The following is a 24,359-nucleotide window of genomic DNA, read 5'->3' on the forward strand; positions in this document are numbered from 1 at the left end:
GCCACCCTCGATGGGTCTGTCCCGGCCGTCCACAGTTGATTGCTCCCGGCCATCCTGGGTGTGTTGCTCCTGGCCATCCTCTGTGTGTCTCTCCCAGCCGTCCTGAGTTGGTCTCTCCTGGCCATCCTTGGTGTGTTGCTCCTGGCTACCCTCAGTGGGTCTCTTCCGGCTGTCCTGGGTGGATTGTTCCTGGCTGTCCTTGGTGAGTCTCTCCAGCCCGTCCCCGGTGGGTCTCTTCTGACCACCCTTGATGGATTGCTCCCAGCTGTACTCTGCAGGTGTTTATATTTTAATCCTTATGCCTCTTAGTATATTAATTTAATTCAACAACAGTTAAGGCCCATTTACACTGAAAGATAATCGCTCAAAAATTGCTCAAATGACAGATTGAGTGACAGTTTTGAGCGATCATCTTTGCATAACTCTAAGTAGCTAATTAGTTACTTAAGAGGTAATGCAGGCGGCGCGGGATACTGCCGCGATAGCTCAGAGAACAAACCAGCTCTTTTGTGTATGCAGACAGCTGCATTGTTCTCGGAGCTTTCAGTTGGTGTCCCGCTGAGAATTGCCAGTGGGATACCAGCTTAAAGAATGCTATCAGCGCTGCCCGCTGAGAAAATCAGCTTGCGGCACTGATAAGAGTCATTGGTTATTTCTAGCTTGCTAGAAATCACCGATGAACGAATAGAGCATGATGGCCGCTCATTTAGATGCAATGATTATCACTCAAAAGATGGCTTTTGAGCGAATTATGAGCGATAATCATTGTGTCTAAATGGGCCTTTAGACCTTAACGAGGGTCCTCACCTGGGGGATTTTTACCCTTTGGGTAGTTTTGGTGTTAATTATCATTCATAAGCCAGGTGGGCAAACGGAGGCACTTTATGTCTTCCAATAGGGGGCACCACAGAGACTGTTGTCCTTCCTACTGAGTGAGCTAATTTGCATACCTTTCTCCCAGGGAGCATTGCACGGCCTGTAAGATTCCCTACAACAGCGTAGCGCCGTCACCCAATTTTTCACCTCACTGTTCTGATGACTAGCAGGGGCTGTCCCACAGGAGGGTGGAGCCTATATGATGGGTGGGACTACAGACACTCACTATTCATGACAGTGGAGTGACGGTCACACCGCTGCATTCATATCCGTGAGATCGCCGGCGTTAGTGACTTCAGGCCTTCGGAGGTCTTCGATTTATATGCATTAAATAAAAAAACCCTCTTGTTATTTGTATAGCGCCAACTTATTCCGCAGTAACTGGGCGCTACGTCTGACAGTGCAGCTGCAGCAGGGGACGAGTGTCTTTCATCAGTCCAGCCATAGCTATTCTCACCTACTATCTGCAGCGGATTTCATTTGTTGCAGTCCACATTCTGCTGTGCCCCAGTGGAGAGCCTCTCCCCCTTGTTTGTCCTCCATACTGTGCGGATGACCTTTATCCCGCTGAAGTGTTTGTAGAGAAGTCACAAGACAGACAGCGAACAGGGGGCAGTGGGCAAATACTGGAGTGGCACTGAAGCATCACAAACCAGAGGATGTGGGGTTTAGTACAGGGCTGGGAGGGAAGTAGGTGACCCCCTATGTAATGTAACTATAACACCCAGCTGCAGAGGCGTGACTTGAAGCTTCTGGGCCTTAGTGCAAAATCTGTAACAGGGCCCCAAACTATAATGTTTTAGTCATAGTACTGGGCTTTCTATATGGAGAATAGAGCCCTTATGAGCCCTCTAAGGCTCATAGGCCCGGGTGCAACAGCATCCCCTGCATCCACTGTAGTTACTCACAAGCACAGCTGTACCGCCCATCATCCACAGTGCAGGAGGAAAGTAAGTGACCCCCTAGTAGTTTCATCCAGTTCAGCCTATCTGAAGTAATTAGTGATATAACATATAATATTGTAACACTCAGGAAAGACGTCCAGAACCCTCTTATACTCTTATATCATATCACCATCATCGCGTCCTCAGGAGAGAGTTCCATAGTCTCACTGCTCTTACAGTAAAGAACCCCTTTCTATGTCATGAAGAAGCCTTCTTTCCTCTTGATTTAGAGAGTGCTCCTTTGTTACAGTCCTGTGTATAACAGATGATGGGAGAGATCTCTGTATTTGCAGTGCCCGAGGAGCGGGTACCGGCCTAGGAGATGGCGGGGACTAGCGTAGGGCCTTGTCTCCCACCCGGAAGGTAACCAGAGAACAAGTTCCAGGGGCCGAGGGCAGGTTAATAAATGGAGTTGGTTGCTTACAAAGTTCTGTGGTTGTCACGTATGATGCCATCGTTTCTTCCACGGCCTGCACCCCTGTTATTCTGTCAGGTCTGTTCCATAATATTAAGTCCACAATGGCCGTCCCCTTTGTCAAGTCCTATACAAGTTGGGTAAGATAATTATTTTTAGTAATTGACAAGAAGTTGTTACCTTTATGAGATCCGCAGGTTTCAGCTTCCCAGTTTATATCTGGATAGTTAAAGTCCCCCATAATAATTACCTTATTGCGATTTGATTGTAATAATTACCTTCATCTATTTGCTTCAGCAATAGATTTTCAGGGGCTTCTGTTATATTTGGTGTCTATAGAAAACCCCTATGAGAATTTTATTGTTGTTTTTCCCTCCATTTATTTCCACCCATAGAGACTCCAGATGTTCATCTCCCTCCCATAAATCTTACTGTAATGTGAGCTTTATATAAGATTTTACATAGAAACAAGCCCCTCCCTCTTTCAATCCCTTCTGAACAGGCAATAACCCTGTAAGTCATGCAACTAGGTTGCTGTTATAGTTCGTCTATTTTATTGATCAGACTTCTAGCATTAGTTCCCTTGGTGGTCAAATTCCCCTGCTGAACCTGGCCTTGTTCCATGATCCAGTGTATTCTAGTTCATTAGTTTCCTTGTCCAGAATTGAACCTGGGACCTCCCGTACTCTAGCCAGCAGCTCTCCCTGTTGAGCTATCCAAGCCTTGGGACAAATTCCCCTGCTGAACCTGGCCTTGTTCCATGATCCAGTGTATTCTAGTTCATTCCTCCCTGTCCTGGCCCCGCCCTGCTTCTAGTCAGGCTCGCTATAAAAGCCTGACCCTGACACTCCTCCAGTGCGAGATTATTGTGCTCCATTGCCTTGATCAAGTATCTTCTCCTAAATCTGCTCCTCTCCTGCAAACCGTGATTATCTGTTACTGACTTCTGGCTTCCCTTCTGACTATGTTACCCGCTTCATCTATTGTACTGCATACCGTGATTACCCATTTCTGACTCTTGGTTTTCCACCTGACTACTCTCCCGACCTGCAGCTGCTACACCTGAGGCTTTGCCCCAGTGCATGAACTGCTACAAAATAATCTCGCCGCAATATGTAGTCTGTAACGACCACCCTGCGGAAGCAAGTTACAGAGCTCCAGGAATTTTGTGCCTACTACCAAGAGAAACTCGTTGGATTACAGACACTGGTGCTAGATCAACAGAAGGAAATCATCAGTTTACAGAGGCAACTTCTGGATTTGCACCACTCAGGCTCTGATGTCTGCATATCACTGCCCACAAAATTCCATGGGGATCACCATCAGTATAGAGGCTTCCTTAGGGTTCTTTTACATACAACGAGTGCTGGGCAAACGATGCCCGACACTTGTTCCTATGATGCCTGTGTAGTGGCCCGAAGTACATATGTCTGGCCCCTCCATAACTGTCATACATGTCATATCTTTAATGTGGATGCTTTTTGCAGATAGTCTTGTCTTTAGTTGTGTGTATTGCACAGCTGCAGAATGTAAGAGCTTAATGTCTATGAATGTCTGGGATATGTCTGAAAATTGTAACCAATTGTTGTCACATGGGTATGAAAGATATATATAGGAAGGAGTACAGTGTGTGCAAGTGATGTTGAGTCAATTTTCTTCAATGGTAGAGTGTGGAGGGAGAGCGCCGGCCACATGGGGGTACCTTCTACCCTCATGTAATGAAAAATGGAAGCAGAGGAGAGGTTCCCTGATATTTAAACTCCAGGACCCCTACCTTCAGTGAGAGTAAGAGAAGGAGCCACCGTGCAGTATCCAAGTATCCACCTGCAAGTGAGTGTTAGTGGAGTTTGTGTCCTCCTCCAGTGTGTGTGTCCAGGAGAGGAGTCATACAGATAACTAAGCCTGTAGGCCCAGTGTCATCTTGTGTCCTAGAGTGTGTGTGTCCAGGAGAGTTGAGTTTTCCTAATTCAACTGTGTGTGGACTCTCTTATTTGCCCACTGGACATCCAACGGAGTAAAGGAACTGTGGCATCACCTGTGACAACTCTTTAGGGCCACCACATTGCTTATTCAGGTAACCTCTGTCACAGAGTTGCCCAGAAGAGGCCTAGCGGTGCCTTGGATGAGGTTGCGTGCGTCCCTCAGGGCAAGAGTTGGTAGAGCCACCGTGACAAGTGCTAACTCTGCCCCGCCATCTCCTCAGCATGTGCCTTGTACCTCAGTCGCTGTAGGACGTTGCACTTGCTCTGCACAGGAGCAAACATCGCTGGATTGCTGACAGCACATCCAGCAGGGAAGGGGGGCGGCTGGAGGAGAGCTCTGTCCCGCTCTCCACCCTCCCTCTCCATTCACTGTAAACAGCGGCCGTTCAGTACTGAACAGCTGCTGCTTACACGGAAAGATATATGTTCATCTTTTAAGCAGCTTAAAAGATGAACAACTGGACGATTCTCATCCAGTCATTCATCTTAAGCATGCTTACATACAACGATTATCGTTCAACCCCCCCCACGTGGGAGAATGATAATCCTTGTGTGTAAAAGGACCCTTAATAGAGATGAGCGAACATACTCGGTAAGGGCGATTTCACAATCGAGCACCACGATTTTCAAGTACTTCACTACTCGGGTGAAAAGTACTCGGGTGCGCCGGGGGGTGGGGCATGGCGTGGTGGAGCGGGGGGTAGCAGCGGGGAACAGGGGGGAGCCCTCTCCCTCTCCCCCCCACTCCCCGCTGCAACCCCCCACTCACCCACAGCGCACCTGAGTACTTTTCACCCGAGTAGTGAAGTACTCGAAAATCGCGGTGCTCGATTGCGAAATAGCCCTTCCCGAGTACGTTCGCTCATCTCTAACCCTTAATCAATGCCGGATTTATTTCAAGATGCAGCCCACCTCATTTACCAGCAACAGGAAGAAAGTGTTTTTCATTATTAACTCCCTCACTATACAAAGAGACCAGTAGTAATCTCCTCAACAGCCTTGATGCCTTCACGAACGCTATGAGTCAAATCTTTGATGATCCAAACCACTGTGCCACGGCTAAAGGGAGGTTACATACGACAAGGACGATGTTCCATTGCAAAGTATACGGCAGAATTTCGTCGCTGGGTGAATGATACCATGAGGAACCCAGCCACATAACAGAGCCAATTCCACCGGGGATTATCTGAATGGGTAAGGGATGAACTTGCCCGAGTGGAGACCCCTGATAAACTAGAAGATTTTATCCAGTTGTTAATTCAAATTGACCAGAGATATTCCGAGTGGCGAAAAGAGAGACTGTGGGGTTTGGGCACTAACACCCCTTACTTCTTTAGTCAATCCACGTTGAGTCCCCAGCTGAGGACTGAAACCACAACAGAACTGATGCAGGTTGACGTCATCCGCAAATCCCTCTCCACCACTGAAAAAGCAAGTCACCATGATGAAAATCTGTGCCTTCACTGTGGAAGCTCAGGACATTATGCCTTAAACTGTCCAAATAAGTCCCAAAGGACTCTCACCCTAGCAAACATGAAGACCACGACCAATCCAGCCATTGCGAAATAAGGGGATGTCACCAAACACTCCTTTGCATTGGTAGTTCAAGATGGTGTGAAAACCCTTACCACACTCCACCACTTTGTTCTCCCAATAGAGATCTTAATGGGTAATAAGAAAACGCAGTGCTCTGTGATGTTGGATTCAGGAGCGGGAGGAAATTCCATGGACTTAAAATTCGCTCTTGACAATAACATTGCCACCAGGCTTAAGCCTATACCAATTGTCATGGAAACCGTGGATGGATCACCCTTGTCCCCGGAACCTGTCACACAATCGAACTGGAGCTCCGCATGAAACCTGACCATCAAGAAACAATCAGCTTCCAGCTCATCTTGCCCCTAAATTTCCAGTGATTCTCAGGATCCCCTGGTTCTCTACCGATAATCCCTCTATCAACTGGGAAACAAGGACCATTGCCATCCCTTCGGAATATGTTAGAAAGAACTGCCAGATGGCACCATCCGCCCCTAAACCACTGCAAGACCTCAAGGATGGTCAACTCTGAGAAATTACCAGTTCACTACCAAATGTTCAGGGATGCTTGGAGCAAGAAGAAAGCTGACCAGCTGCCACCTAATCAGCCATATGACTGTCCTGTTGAGCTGCTCCTTAGATCTTCTGTTTCATTTGGGCATATCTACAACCTCTCAGGACCTGAGTTACAGACACATTGGGAACATTTGAAGGAAAACCTAAAGAAGGGCTTCATTTGGTTCATTTCCTCCTCGGCAGGAGCACCCATTTTGTTCATTGAAAAGAAAGATTCTACTCTTCGACTGTGCATTGATTACCGGGAACTAAACAAGATTACTATTAAGAATCGATATCCTCTCCAGCTAATCCCAGAACTGGTGTAGAGGCTTCAAGCAGTCAAAGTTTTTACTAAACTGGAACTCTGAGGAACATATAATTTGGTTTGAATCTGCCCTAGAGATGAATGGAAGACAGCTTTCACAACAAGATATGGACACTACGAATCTCTAGTAATGCTGTTCAGCTTTTGCAATGCTCCCGCCACCTTCCAGCACTTTATTAATGACATATTTCGAGACCTATTGGACCAATTCATAGTGGGATATCTCAACGACATCCTCATGTTCTCTGACAATTTGGAGGAACCTCGCAAGTTCAGGTGGTCTTGCAACGATACCAAAAGAACAACCCCTACATCAAGTTTCGGGAAATGTGAGTTTGAACAGACCAAAATGCAATTCCTGGGATATATTATCTCCCGAGATAGCTTAAGTATGGATCCCAGCAAGATTAAAGCCATCCTGGATTCGCCCATTCCAAGACATTTGAAGGAAATACAATGCCTGGTTAGTTTTACAAACTTTTACAGAAGATTTATTTAGAACTTCTCAAAAGTCATCTCTGCCATCACCTTTACAAAGAAAGCACACACGTGTTCCTGGCCCCCGGAGGCACAAACCGCTTTGGAGAAACTAAAGACTCTGTTTACTTCAGTACCAGTACTGATCCACCCAAGACCAAAATTGCCTTTTGTTGTGGAGGTAGACACCTCCGACTCTGCTGTGGGAGCTATCCAATCACGAGTCCTATTCACCCTCAGAGAAAAAACTATGATGTCGAAACAAGGAACGTCTGGCTTTCAAGATGGCTTTCACCGAATGGAGGCACCTCTTGGAAGGAGCCCAGCATCCAGTAATGGTTCTTACTGACCATAAAAATGTAGAATTTCTCCATACTGCCAAGAGGTTATCTCCGAGACAAGCACGATAGGCCTTGTTCATCTCCAGGTTTAATTTAGTTGTGTCCTACCACCCAGGTTCTTGAAATGGCAAGGCAAATGCACTGTCCAGGATATTTTCAGAGCCTGAAGAGAAATTAAAGGGGTTGTCCCGCGAAACAAAGTGGGGGTATACACTTCTGTATGGCCATATTAATGCACTTTGTAATGTACATTGTGCATTAATTATGAGCCATACAGAAGTTATTCACTTACCTGTTCCGTTGCTAGCGTCCTCGTCTCCATGGTGCCGTCTAATTTTCAGCGTCTAATCGCCCGATTAGACGCGCTTGCGCAGTCCGGTCTTCTTCCTTTCTGAATGGGGCCGCTCGTGCCGGAGAGCGGCTCCTCGTAGCTCCGCCCCGTCACGTGTGCCGATTCCAGCCAATCAGGAGGCTGGAATCGGCAATGGACCGCACGGTGCACCGCATGGTGCACCGTGGGTGAAGATCCTGGCGGCCATCTTACTTAGGTAAGTAAGAAGTCGCCGGAGCGCGGGGATTCGGGTAAGTACTGGCCGTTTTTTTTTTTTTATTCCTGCATCGGGTTTGTCTCGCGCCGAACGGGGGGGCTATTGAAAAAAAAAAAAAACTGTTTCAGCGCGGGACAACCCCTTTAAATACAGACCACACAATTTTGTCCACCAAATTTTATTTAGGTATCCTGCATTTGGGGACCTCCTAATAAAGCTTAAGGGATCCTACAAAAGTAACTATTTCCTAAGTTGCCCTTCTTAGGATGTGAAGCTCTCTTTTAAGAATGGACTTTGGAGGTGAGAACACCAAATATACGTTCCTAAGGCTGGTTGACTCGAAGTCCTCAAACTGTTCCATGGTTCTGCTTTGTTCCTTCTGGTGGCCCAACTGCAGGAAGGATGTGAAGAGATATGTCACCTCTTGCAAGGTATGTGCTCAGAACAAGACACCACGAGCTCGCCAACCTCTACCAATCCCATCCAGACCATGTGGATCTATATCGTTGAACTTTCTAGTGAACCTGCCCTCCTCGAAAGGAATAACTACCATCTTGGTTATCGTAGACCGACTTACAAAGATGGCTCACTTCGTCCCCATAGAAAAGATTCCCACTGCAGAGCACACTGCAGAGTTGATCATTAGGGAGGTTTTCAGACTGCATGGAATACCAGATGACGTAGTTTCGGACAGGGGGGTTCAATTCACATCTAGGTTCTGGAAGAGTTTTTGCATGGCTCTGGGGATCATTATTAACCTGTCTTCTGCTTTCCCCCCCAGTCCAACGGTCAGACTGAGAGAACGAATCAGACTTTGGAACAATATCTCTGATGTTTTATTTTCCACCTCCAGGACGATTGGGTGGATTATCTATCAACAGTAGAATTCACCTATAACAATGCCCAGCATAGTTCTACCACGCAGAGTCCGTTCTATGCCAACTACGGGACACACCCTGTTTTCATTCCTGGCCTTCCCACCAACACCCCCCTGACGGCCAACCACAGACTGGCAGCATTGTCTGATATTCAAAACGAATTGAAGGTGGCCTTGCAGGAAGCCCAGGATGCCTTTAAAAGCACTGTCAAGCGGCTCCTACCTTCCAGGTTAGAGAAAAGGTGTGGTCATCCATTAAGAATCTCAAAATCCACACCCCCTCTCCCAAGCTTGGGCAAAGATTCATTGGACCTTTCCCAATTGCAGCAAGGGTTTGCCAGGCGGCCTTCCAATTGAAGCTCCCGGGCAGCCTAAGGATCCACACGGTCTTCTATGTGTCCTTACTAGAGATGAGCGAACGTACTTGGTAAGGCCGATTTCGCAATTGAGCACCGCGATTTTCGAGTACTTCACTACTCGGGTGAAAAGTACTCGGGGATGCTGTAGGGCGGGGCGTGGCGTGGTGGAGCGGGGGGTAGCAGCGCGGAACAGGTGGGAGCTCTCTCTCTCTCCCTCTCCCCCCCACTCCCCTCTGCAACCCCCTGCTCACCCACAGCGCCCCCGAGTACTTTTCACCCGAGTAGTGAAGTACTCGAAAATCGCGGTGCTCGATTGCGAAATCGACCTTACCGAGTACGTTCGCTCATCTCTAGTCCTTACTAAAGCTATTCCAGGAGAACACCTTCACAGGGGGGCAAGGGTAAAAGCTAGCAGCCGTACTAGTAGAGAAATAATAACTAAACTGTTCATGTGACGCAAGTGCCCCTTTCCAGTAATGAGTCATTGAAACCAAATAAAGAATTCACAAAGTGTAGTTTTAAAACCCGAGGCAAACAGTTTTTTACTGGATGTTTCCAACTTTGATTTTCAAAGTACAATACTGCGACAATCTTTGGTACAATACTACTGGCACTTTTTCCTCTCACCACCTTCCGACACACTTGCATTAGACAAACACTCCTTTTTTGAGATACGATAGTCATCAGTCTTAGCTATCTGATGGACAATTCTGGGGAGAGCGCTCCTGATGTGGAGAGACAAACAAGAGCAGTCTTTTCTTACTCTTCACACTCTTTCCTCACTGACCTAGCAACATTCATGGGGCAAACTCTCACGCCAACGTGTCCTCTGAATTTCAGTAGCGGTGTCAGTACTTTCCCTTTACTCTGTAGTTAAGCAGGGGAGTGTGTAGCATTCTCCGCTGACTCCTACTCCAGGAACTGATTCTAACTTCAGGTCCCCTGAGGGTATATATCTCAGAGCTAAATGAGACGAGTTCAGGCCTAACCCAGACGGAAGCGTCAGAGACTTCAGCTTCCTGTTCACACATACTCTGACAACATCTCTCCTTCTCCTGTCTTCTCTCACTCCTCACTCCGCTCCCAACTGCTCTACCAGGCGTTTCACAGAAGTAAATCCAGCAGCAGGGTTCAGTCACATGGGCGTTTTATGGTCAGGGCGTTTTGCAAAAACAATTGCACTAGATAGAACCAATACTTTTCAATGGCAGCGCCATTAAGAACATATAGTGAACATCGCGATCCTCTGCCACAGCTGTCACAGCTGTGCCAAAGGAGTGCGATGTTCTCCCAATTAATTCAATGAAGCTGACAATACAGCCGGCTTCATTGAAAGCAATGGGCTGCCAGCAAGCCCTGCAGTGATTTTTGGGGAAGGGCTTAAAATATAAGCCCTTTCCTGAAAATCAATCTAAAAATGTGTTTAAAAAAAAAAAGTATACTCACCTCTCTGCAGCTGCCGGGGCTCAGCCACTTCCAGCCGGCTCTTCTCCTGCACTGATATGAGGGGCTTTCAGCAGGCGGGGATTTAAAATCCCCGCTTGCTGAGAGGGCTGCCTCTGATAGGCTGAGCACTCTGACCAATTAGAGACAGCTCTCAGCTATTGAATGACAGCTGAGACTTGCCTCTGATTGGTCCCTGCGCTAGCCAAACAGAGGCAGCACTCACCAATTCATGAATTCATTGCGATGTTATCTGTATGTCAATGGGGCCGCCGCAGCTGCTGCCGGCCCCATTGACCACAGGTGAAAGCCCTGGATGTGACAGCATCCAGGGGTTTCATATCCAAGGAATCCCCTGCTGCAGCTGTCACAGCCACAGCAGGGGATAGCGGGCTACGTTCTTTTTGAGCGGATAAATGCTGCTAGGTGCAGTTTTTCCGCTGTGACGCCCGCTTCTGTCACACGAATTTTTGAATGCATCAGTTATGGGTACAGAAATTTGTGCATCAAAACGCCCATGTGACTGAGCCCGCACAACGATGCATAGCAAAAATCTGAGTTTGGGTTTCGTTATTTCATCGCAAATATGATCAGCAACGTTTTAACTTATAACAAAGCCTTTTTCAAGCTGAAAAAATCCTCCTCACATCTTTCTCTGTATAAGCAAATACTTGCGATGAATCCAGAGCCTCATCATCTGGTTCCATAACAACATTCTCACCCCTACTGGCTGCACGCTGACTATGGTCAGATGTCATGCCAAAACACAAGAAAAGTCTTGTCAGCAGCACTCACCAAACAGCCTCGATCTGAGGGGTGTGTGTATAGATTGCCGCAAGTGCACGCTACAAAATCAAACCCTGATCCCGGTCCCAAGTATCACCAGGCGTTATAAGTCGAAACAGTGCTGTTCATATTTGCAATTAAATAAAGAAGTGCAAACTGGGATTTTTGCTACACATCATTATGCTGCTGGATTTACTTCTGGGAAATGCCTGGTGATACTTGGGACCGGGATCAGGGTTCCATGTTCTAGCGTGCACTTGTGGCAATCTATACACAGCCCCCTCGGATTGAGACTGTTTGGTAAGTGCTGCTGACAAGACTTTTTTTGTGTTTTGGGGTGGACATATGGGGTGGACAAGCACAGAACTAGAGGGTCCCGAACTCTGGGCCACTACAGCAGTAACCTCCTCCCCCTCCTGTGAAGGTTATGGGGCACGATGAATTCATTGTTGAAAACATTTTGGACTTCCGAACACATCGGGTAAGACTTCAATACCTGGTGCAGTGGCAGGAAAACTCTTGGGAGCCAGAGGAAAAAAAACCATGCTCCAAGGCTCACAGGGGAGTTTCACAAGAGGTATCCCAACAAGCCAGGCCCTGGGATGTCCTGAGGCCATCCTCAAAGGAAGGGCCCACTGTCAGGAAATGAACCTGGGACATCTTGCACTCCAGCCAGCAGCTCTCCCTGTTGAGCCATCCAAGCCTTTGGATTAATTCCACTGCTAAACCTAGCCTTGTTCCATGATCCAATGTATTCCAGTTCCTGCCTCCCTGTCCTGGCCCTGCCCTGCTTCCAATCAGGCTCACTATAAAAGCCTGACCCTGACACTCCTCCAGTGCAAGATTATTGTGCTCTTTTGACTTGATCAAGCATCTTCTCTTAAACCTGCTCCTCTCCTGCAAACAGTGATCATTTGTTACCGTCTTCTGGCTTTCCTCCTGACTATGTTACCCGCCTCATCCTCATCCATTATACTGCATACCAAGACTTCCCTTTGCTGACTCCTGGCTTGCCACCTGACTACTTTCCTGACCTGCGGCTGCTACACAGAAGGCTCCAACCCAAGGGCCTGAACTGCTACACCCCTTGTTGGTCAGACTTCTAGTATTAGTTCCCTTATTGGTCAGACTTCTAGCATTAGTCCCCTTATTGTTCAGACTTCTAGCCTTAGTCCCCTTATTTGTCAGATTTCTATACTATTAGTCACCATACAGTTCAGAAGGTTTTTGTTATGTTTTATATTAAGTTTATCTCTTTTAATTGTTCTGCAAGTTCTAATTGTACTAACCGCTCCACCCCCATTCCCATTACTTAGTCTCAGGTCACTGTCTACATTGTCTACCCCTCTATCTCTCTGGTCCCCCCCCCCCTCCCAGTCTCTAGTTTAAACACTTTTTTAACCTTCTAGCCATCTTCTATCCACCCCCCCCTCCTCCACACAGCAGCCCCCTCCACATCGAAATACAGCCCAATGCTACAGCAGAACATGTAGCCAACAGCAAAGTCAACCCAGTTCTCCAGAAACACAGACTCCTCTTTCCTGCACCAACTCTGGAACCACCTCCCTAATCTCCTGCTGCCTTTCTGGTGTGGCATGTGATACAAGTAGTATTTCAGAAGATACTACTTTGGAGGTCCTTGCCCTAAGCTTACATCGTAGGTCCCTGAAATTGTTTTTAAGGACCTTCCACCTACCTCTAACTTTGTTATTGGTGCCAATGTGTACCATAACTGTTGGATCCTCACCAGCCCCTCTCAGTAATCTGTCAGTCTGATCCATAGTATGTCGAACTCTAGTGCCAGGAAGGCAACACACCGTTTGATGATCCCAGTCTCTGTGGCAGATTGCCTTGTCTGTCCCCCTAATAATGGAATCCCCCACTACCAGGAACTGTCTAGCCTGCCCTGCACTCCTAATCCCCTTCTTATTGGAGTAGACATCCTACTGGTGGTCAGAGGGCATGTTGTGCTGCAGCAGTGCTAATCCTGTGATGGCACTCTCATCTGCTAACTTTGCAAACTTGTTGGGATGTGCCAGTTCAGGACTAGCCTCCCTGGATCTCTTCCTTCTATCCCTCCTCTTGTCACCCAGCTAGCTGCTTGATCATCCTGCACCCCCATATTACCATCCACCCCCACAATTACCCCAGCGAGCGCCGGCTCAGTAAGCAACAAATAGATTGATTAGATGTAATGTAACTAATAACACACTGCTATACCGCCCATCATCCACAGTACAGGAGGAAAGTAAATGACCCCTCTGGAATCACCTGAGTTCTACGCTGATCCCTACCTAATACAATGCATTGTATCTAAGTCACAGTTGCACACAGACTCAATGTAACTAATAGTGCAGATTATGGGCCCCCTCACCCCTCCGTTCTCCAGCCGCTGCCATAACGAGGAATGCCGTGGAGATGTCCCGCCGTGCGCAGCTTCCCACTGGCCCTTTTGTTTTCGGATTAGTTGAGTTTCTGCGCACAACCTGCTGTTTCTTCGTTCTCCCAGAACACTGTGTCCTGTAAGTGCTCCGTGTCAGACTCGCTGCTGGGAGGTCAGGCATTCGCCATAACGCGGAGACGGTGAATTCTACCATTCTTCTATTACATTTTCTGGTCTGGAGGTTCAGAGTCACTTTCTTGGCATCTTTCCATGTTGGTATCTTCGGCTACATAAGTGACTGCGCTCTACACATCACTGTTGCAGTGTTACATTGTACAGTGGAATGACAAACAGATAAGCGCAGAGGAGTTTCATTGCGAACCGCGCTCACAGCGATGCGCAGGGGCAAACTATGGCAAAAAGGAGGAGGAGCATGAAGGAAAAACAAGTGGTACTGTGCAGTCTATATATACATATACGTATAGTACGGAATAGGAGCAGAAACTTTTTTTGCCCCCCCCCCCTTCCCCCACTCTGGTTGTATCATCCTGTCCCCCTATTGTCCCGGGTCCTTTGTGCTCTTAGATTAGTGACTGGGAAAGACAAACAGCAGAATTCCAGGTGGGGATCAGTCGCTGTGGTGTGCAGCGGAGCTAATGGCACCCCTCTGATGAGTTAATCATTGCCGATACCTGATTACAACAGCTCTGGAGCGGCTCATCCCTGTGTAGAGTCTGCATGGAGCCTGTTCGCTGCTCAGGTAAGTCATCCTATCCTATTTTTCTGCTCTTGGTCATTGGAGACATTGTAACAGCTAGGAATAACCTGTAGCGCAGGGGAGGAGGTACCACATGTACAGGGGCCAGAGAGATAAGAGGGGACTACGGTCACCTCCTGTCTATCAGACTACATGGAGGGAGATGATCATGTCTCACAATTACTGAGGATGGTTAGGGGAAGGGTACTCTATTCTAAGGGGCCCCGATACTGTTCCTGATCAGGGGCCCCCCAGCTGACTGTGGCCCCCTTGTTTGTTCTTAAGGTGTTATATATCTGCTTAGGCAATCGTGAAAAGGGAAGGATGAATAAAGAAATGCTTCATATTCAGAATATATAATAGCGGTCATCGAGATTATGGCGAAAGGATTACGTTTCCACTTTCCGATCTGCAGAGACCCACAAGAGGGGCAACTGGTTTACCATTGTTACAAAATGTCCCCACAAAGAATATTAGAAATCCTGTGACTGCAGTTTACACTTGTCATAAACCGTACTGACCCAAGACGATGTATCCAGCGTGTGCGCACATCTCATGGAGGCGGGGTCAGCGGCATTTTAGTGTTTATGGTGTTATTTTGGTTTATTCTGTGTATCACAGGATCTCCTTCTGACCCTTTATAATCGAAGAACTGAGCATGTAATTCCTATCAGACTTTCTGGATTACCAGATGCCGAATTACAGTCTTGTCTGTATGTATAGTGTATGTGAGAAATAGAGATAGGAGAAGCAGGATCTCCTCTTGTCTATGTGTACAGTGTATGGCGGACAGAGAGTTAGCGGAGCAGAATCTCCTCTGCTCTATGTGTGCAGTATATGAGAGCGATAGTGATAGGGGAGCAAGATCTCCTCTTGTCTGTGTGTACAGTGTATGAGAAAGATAGAGAAGAGGACATCCTGCTCCCCTATCTTTATGTGTACAGTGTATGGGAGAGATAGAGATAGGGGAGCAGGAGCTCCTTTTCTCTATGTATACAGTGTATGGGAGAGATAGGGGAGCAGGATCTTCTCTCATCTATGTGTAGAGTGTATGGGAGAGATAGAGATAGGGGAGCAAGATCTTCTCTTCTCTATTTGTACAGTGTATTGAAGAGATAGAGATAGGGGAACAGGAACTCCTCTTCTCTATGTTTACAGTGTATGGGACAGATAGCGATAGGGGAGCAGGATCTCCTCTCATCTATGTCTAGAGTGTACAAGAGAGACAGAGATAGGGGAGCAAGATCTTCTCTTTTCTTAGTGTGCAGAATATGGGAGAGATAGAGATAGAGGAGAGTTTTTATGGTGCCACATACTGAGATGGAGATGTCAGGATGGGGTCGGTTAGTACGTGTCTCTCCCATACACTGTACACATAGAGAAGAGGAGATCCTGTTCCCCTATCTCTATCTTTCCCATACACTGTACATATAGAGGAGAGGAGATCATGCTCCCCTATGTGTAGAGTGTACGAGAGAGATAGAGATAGAGGAGCAGGATCTTCTCTTCTCTATATGTACAGTGTATGGGAGAAATAGATAAATGGGGAGCAGGATCTCCTCTTCTCTATGTGTTCAGTGTACGGGAGAGACACGTACTAACTGACCCCATCCTGACATCTCCATCTCAGTATGTGGCACCATAAAAACTCCCAGACAGCACACCTGCTGCTTTGGGGTCATATTCTACACTGATCTCTCCTTTACCCCTACATCCAATCTTTGGCCCGGACATGCCACCTGCACCTCAAGAATATCGCAAGAATCCAACCCTTTTCTCACTGTGGACACGCTAAAAACGCTCACTGTACCAGACTCTCCTCTCTCCAATCCATCCTGAATGTGGCAGTCAGGGTCATCTTCTTGTCCAGCCACTACTTGGATGCCTCTGCCCTGTGCCAGTTGCCCGTTAAATACAGAATTCAATTTAAACTTACTACCATCATACACAAAGCCCTCCACAGCACTGCGCCGCCCTACATTGCCTCCGTCATTTCAATCCACCACTCAGCCCATGCCCTCCACTCCGCTAATGAGATCAGACTGAGTGCCCCTTTAATTCGAACCTCTCTTTACCGCTTCCAAGACTTCTCCAGAGCAGCACCCGTCCTCTGGAATGAGCTACCCAAAACTATCCGGGCAATCCCTGACTCACACAACTTCAGGCGTGCCCTAAAAATGAACCTCTTCAAGTAGACATACCACATCTCCTAAACCAAACCCCTGTGTACTCCCCCTGATAACGTGCTTCCTGTCCTACTGACTGCAATCCTTGCTAGCCACAATCAACCGCCCCCTGCAGTCACACCAATTCAACCATCACACGGCTTAGTGTCTGACCATTGTTTATGTGTATAGCTTCCCACGATTACCACGTCGCCATACCATGCACATCTCCAGCCCCTTTACCTTCTGTATCACCCTATTATCTGTAGTATGTAAGCTCGTTGAAGCAGGACCCTCACCCCTACTGTTTCCATCAACTGATTACTACATGTAACCGTGTTTTTTGTATTTTTGTCTTTCTGTATCCTCCTGTCTTTGTAAACGCTGCAGAATTTGTTGGCGCTATACAAATAAAGATTATTATTATTATAGGGGAATAGGATCCCCTCTCCTCTGTGTGTACAGTGTATGAGAGAGATGGAGACAGGGGAGCAGGATCTCCTCTCCTCTATGTGTGCAGTGTATGGGAGAGATAGAGATGGGGGAGTAGGATCTCCTCTCCTCTATGTGTGCAGTGTATGGGAGAGAGAGATGGGGGAGTAGGATCTCTACTCTGTGTGTACTCTGTAAAGGGCCATTTACACTTATCACTTAAAATTTGTTTAAATGAACGAATTTGAGCAATAATATAAATGCAAACTATTAACTCAAAATTCATTTACAGGTTCTTATTGGTGACTTTCAGTCAGCATAAAAACCATCACTGGGTTCTGTTCCATGGAAATGCTCCTTGCTCAGCGCTACACATGGAAGGTGAAGCGCTGGGTGAGAAGCCCACGGTCCAGCAGTGAAGTCTGTCAGTGTAAACGCTCTGCACCAGTGCCAGCGACCTCAGCGGTGACGTCAGCGCTGTTTTTTATGCATAGATTGTTTATCCCACATTTATTGTAGGCATTTAGGTAATCGTATAAAATGGCGGTGGAGAAACAAAGCAGCGAATTAAACAACCTGAACACCAGCGCAGCCGCCCAGGATGGGACTACGCCAGCCCACGAGAAGGAGAAGGAGGCGTCCTGCTGCACTTCACTAAAGGTAACTCCATCTGCGCAGCCGCCACCTATCACAGGGGGGTTAATAATATAACAGAACACCCCTCTGAGGATAAGACTTTACCCTGGGGATGTTTACAGGAGATAAGAGAATAAGGTCAGATGTTCAAAGTGCCGACACCCCTAATAGTTCTCTGAATATAAGAGGACAACTGATAAAGGGTGAGCGCCCCCTAGATGCAGCACTGTTACTGTATCATCCTCCTATAATTCTCTGCTCTGTCCTATCTGGAAGAGAATTACAGCTCTGCGCCGCAGTGCCTTCTTCATCAATAGAATGCCAGAACTGCAGTGAATACTGACACATAGGCAGAACTGGACTTTACACGGATCTATAGATGACAATTTGCTAAAATCATACTGGGACCCTAGCCTGCAGCACCAAGTGCCCCCTGCACTGCTGCATCACCTGAGCCGCAGTTCCACTGCTGACAATGTTATGGAGGTGCTGTGGTTGGTAGTATGGGGACATTCATTATGAGGGCACTATTTCAGTATTGGTATGTGGGCGCAATGGTCAGTACTAGTATGTGGGTGCTCTGGATGTCATGTTATGAGGGCACTACGGTCAGCACTGGTATGCAGGCGCTGTGGTCAAAACTGGTATGGGGGTGTTCTGGATGTCATGTTATGAGGGCACTACAGTCAGCACTGGTATGGGGGCACTGTGGTCAAAACTGGTATGGGGGTGTTCTGGATGTCATGTTATGAGGGCACTACAGTCAGCACTGATATGGGGGCGTGATGGTCAGTACTGGTATTGGGGTGCTTTGGATGTAATGTTATGGGGGTGCTATGGTCAGCGCTGATATGGGGGTGCTCTGGATGTCATGTTATGACGGTGCTATGTCAGGACTAATATGTGGGCGCTGTGGTCAGCACTAGTTTGAAGGTGCTTTGGATGTCATGTTCTGGGGGTGCTATGTCAGCACTGATATGGCGGCGCTGCGGTCAGCACTGGTATGAAGGTGCTCTGGATGTCATGTCATGAGGATGTTATTTCAGCACTGGTATAGGGGTGCTCTGGATGTCATGTTATGGGGGTGCTATGTCAGCACTGGTATGGGGGTGCTCTAGATGTTATGTTATGGGGGTGCTATGTCAGCACTGGTATGGGGGTGCTCTTGATGTCATGTTATGAGAGTGCTATATCAGCACTGGTATGGGGGTGCTCTGGATGTCCTGTTATGAGGGTGTTATGTCAGCACTGGTTTGGGGGTGCTATGTCAGCACTGGTATGGGGGTGCTCTTGATGTCATGTTATGAGAGTGCTATATCAGCACCAGTATAGGGGTGCTCTGGATGTCATGTTATAGGGGTGCTATGTCAGCACTGGTATGGGGGTGCTCTGGATGTCATGTTATGGGGGTGCTATATCAGCACTGGTATTTGATGCTATGTCAGCACCAATATTCGGGCAAGATAGATGTCATGTTATGGGGGTGTTATGTCAGCACTGGTATGGGGGTGCTCTGGATGTCATGTTATGGGGGTGCTATATCAGCACTGGTATTTGATGCTATGTCAGCACCAATATTGGGGCACTATAGATGTCATGTTATGGGGTTGTTATTTCAGCACTGGTATGGGTGTGCTCTGGATGTCATGTTATGGGGGTGCTATGTCAGCACTGGCATGGGCGCGCTATGTCAGCACTGGTATGGATTGCTCTGGATGTCATGTTAAGGGGGTGCTATGTCAGCACTGGTATGGATTGCTCTGGATGTCATGTTAAGGGGGTGCTATGTCAGCACTGGTATGGGGGCTCTATGTTAGCACTGGTATGGGGGCTCCATGTCAGCACTGGTATGGGGTGCTCTTGATGTCATGTTATGGGAGTGCTATATTAGCATTGGTATGGGGGTGCTCGGTATGTCATGTTGTGGGGGTGCTATGTCAGCACTGGTATGGGATGCTATGTCAGCACAGGTATGGGGGTACTATAGATGTCATGTTATGGGGGTGCTATGTTAGCATTGGTATGGGGGTGCTGTGGTCAGCACTGATATGGGGGTGCTCTGGATGTCATGTTTTGAGGGCACTATGGTCAGCACTGGTGTGGGGGAACTGGGATCAGCCCTGGTATCGTGATGGCCTGGATGCCATGTTATGGGGTACTGAAGGCCAGAGTTCCCCAGCAGTAGTCATCCTCCTCCTTCTTTCCTCCGCAGATTTTCCTCGTTGCTCTTTCTTTCTCGTATTTCGCTAAGGCCTACTCTGGGAGTTATATGAAGAGCTCCCTAACGCAGATTGAGCGTCGCTTCGACATTTCCACTTCCACAGCCGGGATGGTGGACGCAAGCTTCGAGTTCGGTAACTGTAACTTCCTCTAGTTTTACTTTGCATTTGTGGCGTTCTCTTTTTACGTTTTTTTTTCTCCGGCCAGGAAACCTGCTGGTGATCGCCTTTGTCAGTTACTTTGGGGCAACGCTTCACAGACCGCGGATTATCGCTGCCGGCTGCTTTTTGATGGCGCTGGGTAGTTTCCTCACAGTGATGCCGCACTTCTTCATGGGGCCGTATGTACCTGTCCGACGCACCACATTATAAGCCGGCCCTGCACTGCGCTCATCATGATTGTCTATTCACAGCTATGAATATGAAGCTATGAAAGCACAGGTGACTCCGCCCAGTGATACTACAGGCTCTGCCCACAGCGTTTCCCCATGTCTGCCCAACAGAACAATGACCGAGGGCATCCCAGCAGGTAAAAACCGCACTCATCCACCAATCATCAGCGTCGTGTGTATTTGGCGTGTCTTCTATACGCCATTTATATGAGCAAAATGAAGCATCCATGTATAACAGCAAGGTGTCCGCGACACTAGAGAGAACCGGTCACTGAGCGCTGACCACAAGTATGTCACCATCAGTAAGTGTTCTGGGCGCTGCAGAGATCGCTGCTTCCTCCGTGTTAGCACCGCTGATCGCTGCGACATGCATGCGGCGCACTGAGAGATCATCGGTTACAGCCAGCTAAAGGCTCGCGGGACCCAATGCAAATGTTCAGCCGGTTTCTGCACAACTTCTCCTCCAAGCTGCTGACTGTCGCTCATCTAGAGCTCCCAGCAGCATAGCTGCGTCTCTCTATATAGCAGCATCATCAACCTGCGGGGGGCAAGCCACAAGGCATAAGCTCCGCCCCCAAATATATGTACATATCTGGGACAACGGAAGACAAGCTTTATAACATGGCAGGCTTAGATACAACAGCTCCGCTTAGATACAACAGTTCAGGTCCATCATACCTCACCCCCGCAGGTGATCACTTAACGGTGACATCATCAAAGGTCCTGGTAGTTTCTCGGCTTATCCGGTATACAATACTTTCTACCAAACTCCAGAATAGCTCCTACCACAGTAGTGACATCACCGTAGGTCCTTCAGCCTGCCGGATGTCTGTGGTGCAGGTAGGTCAGTGTCTTCTGTCAGGACCGCTGAGTTGTGTCTGAGATAATAATGGCTTAGTTGTATTCTCATTGCGTTAGTTTTGTTCTCCCCTTCCAAAATCCCTAACTTTGTTCTTTCTTCTGTCGGTCAGGCTCTGTGTTTTATATATACTGTAGGACCTGTGATGACATCAAGAGGGGCGGAGCATGAGAAGCACCCACACACATACACACACACATACATACATACATACATACATACAAACAGACAAGTGGTCGTTAGTAGTTTGATATGTACAGATGGTATAAGTTATACATCTCCTGTATATAGTGATAAGAAGCATGCTGGTATAACCTGGATATGTCATGTATATAATTATATATGTACAGCTGGTATAAGTTATACATCCTGTATATAGTGATATGGAGCATGCTGGTATAACCTGGGTATCTCCTGTATATAAATATATATGTACAGCTGGTATAAGTTATATATCCTGTATATAGTGATATGGAGCATGCTGGTATAACACGGGTATCTATATAATTATATATGTACAGCTAGTATAAGTTATTCATCTCCTGTATATAGTGATATAAAGCATGCTGGTTGATTGAAGAGTCATGAGCCAGAGTGTGCTCTACTAAAGAGACTGTTCCCTGCAGTCCTATGCAACACCGCAATGTCCTATGACATGCTCAGCTCTGCTACATTTGTGTTCCCAGGGTGTGCGCAGGAGTCAGGTTCGTACATGTGGGTTTACGTCTTGGTGGGGAATATACTGCGAGGAATCGGAGAGACGCCCATTACTCCTCTAGGAATCGCCTACATTGATGATTTTGCTGGTTCGCAGAACACGCCTCTGTATTTAGGTAATGGTGATGTCATAGGACAGTGGGCGGGGCAACATAGGCTATCGATCCTATTGATTATTATTACAATGAACTAACCCTTGCCACTCATTTCTGTCCCCAGCCTGCCTGCACACGGTGGCAATGTTTGGCCCGATGGCGGCATTTATGCTCAGCTCCTTATTTGCGAAGCTTTACGTTGATATCGGATTTGTGAATTTGGGTGAGTTTATAAACGTCACATTTAATGGGGTGAATCGTGGGACTCTCAGAAGACCCAATGTTTGCACGGCTGGAGGTAGTCACACCTCTCCTGATGAAGGGGGCGGGGTTTACATTTGCCATGATCTGCGATCAGACACTTCACTTTATATCCATTTTCTGATCACTTCAGAGTAACAATAATTGTCCAGTGTGGAAATGCTAACAGTAGAGCGATCACTGCGATTCATGAATCGCGGCAATATGAAACTCACCATATCACTAAACAAATAAATAACAGAGGAGCAAGTCAAACAGGCAATAACACAATTATCCAACGGCAAAACACCAGGCCCAGATGGATATCCGGGGCAATTTTACAAGTCCATCAAAACCAAGAAATCCCCCATGCTAAAAAATCTCTTCAACCAGATACTGCAAACCGGAAAGCAGTTTGACCAAGCCAACCTAGCACACATAAAACTAATCGCAAAATCAAACAAAGACAGGGAGCTACCAGAATCATACCGCCCAATATCACTCATCAATCAGGATACTAAGCTATTATCTAAAATCATGGCTGACAGACTCAGCAAGCACATGACCTCGCTGGTAGTCCCGACACAGGAGTGGTTTGTGAAAGACTGCTTGGCAGTCACAAATATCCACAAAGTCCTGGTAACACTTGATACCATGCAACGAGTGTGCCTAAACTACTCGCCCCAAACAAAAAAGCTCAGCCCAATTCTATTAGCACTGGATACAGAAAAGGCATTCAACATTGTAAACTGGGACTGGCTGAACCTAGTGCTAAACAAAATGAACATCAAGGAACCTTTAGAACTTACATTGACAGTATATACCGCAACCCCAAAGCCAGAATACACACTAGGCTTTTTGCCAGCCTCATGTGAACGCCACAAAGGCACAAGACAGGGCTGCCCACTATCACCCCTACTATTTGACCTAGCCCTAGAACCACTAGTCAAAAGACTAATCGACTCAGAAGTGTATAAGGGCATGAATACATGCTCCCACGAATTAAAGCTTACCCTATTCACAGACAACATTCTACTGTTTCTACAACACCCAGAGATGAACCTGAAACTGCTACTGCAAGTGATAACCAAATACAGGGTCTTCTCAGGCTATAAAATAAACCTCCTGAAAAGTGAAATACTAGAACTAGGTTTGCCTTGCCCTACTACGCTGTGGACGTCGCTCGATTGGCCGACCACCATAGCAAGACATATTTAGGTATCAAAGTAGGAAAAGTGCCAGGTTCCATCTACACGCTAAACTACCCACTGCTGTTTAATAAAATAAGAGAGAATTAAAGCAATAGTTCCACCTGCCACTGACCCTGTTGTGACGATGCCACCTTATAAAAATGATGAGCTTCTCAAAACTATTATATCCAATGCAGATGATCCCCCTACTACTCTAACACCGAGAAGTGACCAGTCTAAACTCAAAATTCATTAAATTTATCTGGGCAGGTAGAAAACCTTGCATCTCACTTAAAAAGCTATTGCTAGACAAAGGGAGGAATAAACTTTTCAAATATAAGAAGCTACAACATAGCTTGCCTAACCCACCACATAGTAGACTGGATAAAGAAGACTAATGCGTACTAATTTTCCCCCAAATAAGCTAAATAGCTTCTGCCTCTTGGGGTTTTTGCCTTCCTCTGGATCAAATAGGAGGTTGAAACAGGCTGAACTAGATGGACATTGTCTTCATTCAGCCTAGCATGCTATGTTACTATGTTACTCCTGCAGAGAAATTGAATCCAACCAAGCTGCACCCTGGGATCTAGTGGCGTGCCTACATACAGCCTATGCAACCCTCCCAGCAGACATAAAGATATCCCAGCTACTAAGAGAAACCATAATCATGTGGAGGGAAGTGAGAAAAGCCCCATTTACACACAAAGATGAATGCTCAAAATTCGCTCAAAAGATAGTTGAGCGATCAGTTTGCATAAACTACTAATGGGTACTAATGCCCATTAGTAGCATATTAGCTTCATTTGC

At 47.0% G+C, this 24,359-nt stretch overlaps 1 protein-coding gene across 2 annotated transcripts in view; it reads left to right on the plus strand.

Annotated features, from left to right (window-relative positions):
• The first annotated feature begins 14,590 nt into the window (after window positions 1-14,590).
• Window positions 14,591-24,359, plus strand: part of LOC136611277 (solute carrier organic anion transporter family member 1C1-like) — a 33,677-nt gene continuing 23,908 nt past the window's right edge. For both annotated transcript variants that reach the window (XM_066590736.1, XM_066590737.1), the window contains exons 1-7: window positions 14,591-14,610; window positions 17,724-17,864; window positions 20,053-20,194; window positions 20,268-20,400; window positions 20,473-20,588; window positions 21,997-22,143; window positions 22,247-22,345. In XM_066590736.1, the coding sequence (XP_066446833.1) occupies window positions 17,745-17,864; window positions 20,053-20,194; window positions 20,268-20,400; window positions 20,473-20,588; window positions 21,997-22,143; window positions 22,247-22,345 (757 nt within the window). In that variant the 5' untranslated portion in view covers window positions 14,591-14,610; window positions 17,724-17,744. The remainder of the gene's footprint in view (window positions 14,611-17,723; window positions 17,865-20,052; window positions 20,195-20,267; window positions 20,401-20,472; window positions 20,589-21,996; window positions 22,144-22,246; window positions 22,346-24,359) is intronic.

This window comes from Eleutherodactylus coqui, chromosome 2 (genome assembly GCF_035609145.1).
Source record: "Eleutherodactylus coqui strain aEleCoq1 chromosome 2, aEleCoq1.hap1, whole genome shotgun sequence".
Classification (NCBI taxonomy): domain Eukaryota; kingdom Metazoa; phylum Chordata; class Amphibia; order Anura; family Eleutherodactylidae; genus Eleutherodactylus; species Eleutherodactylus coqui.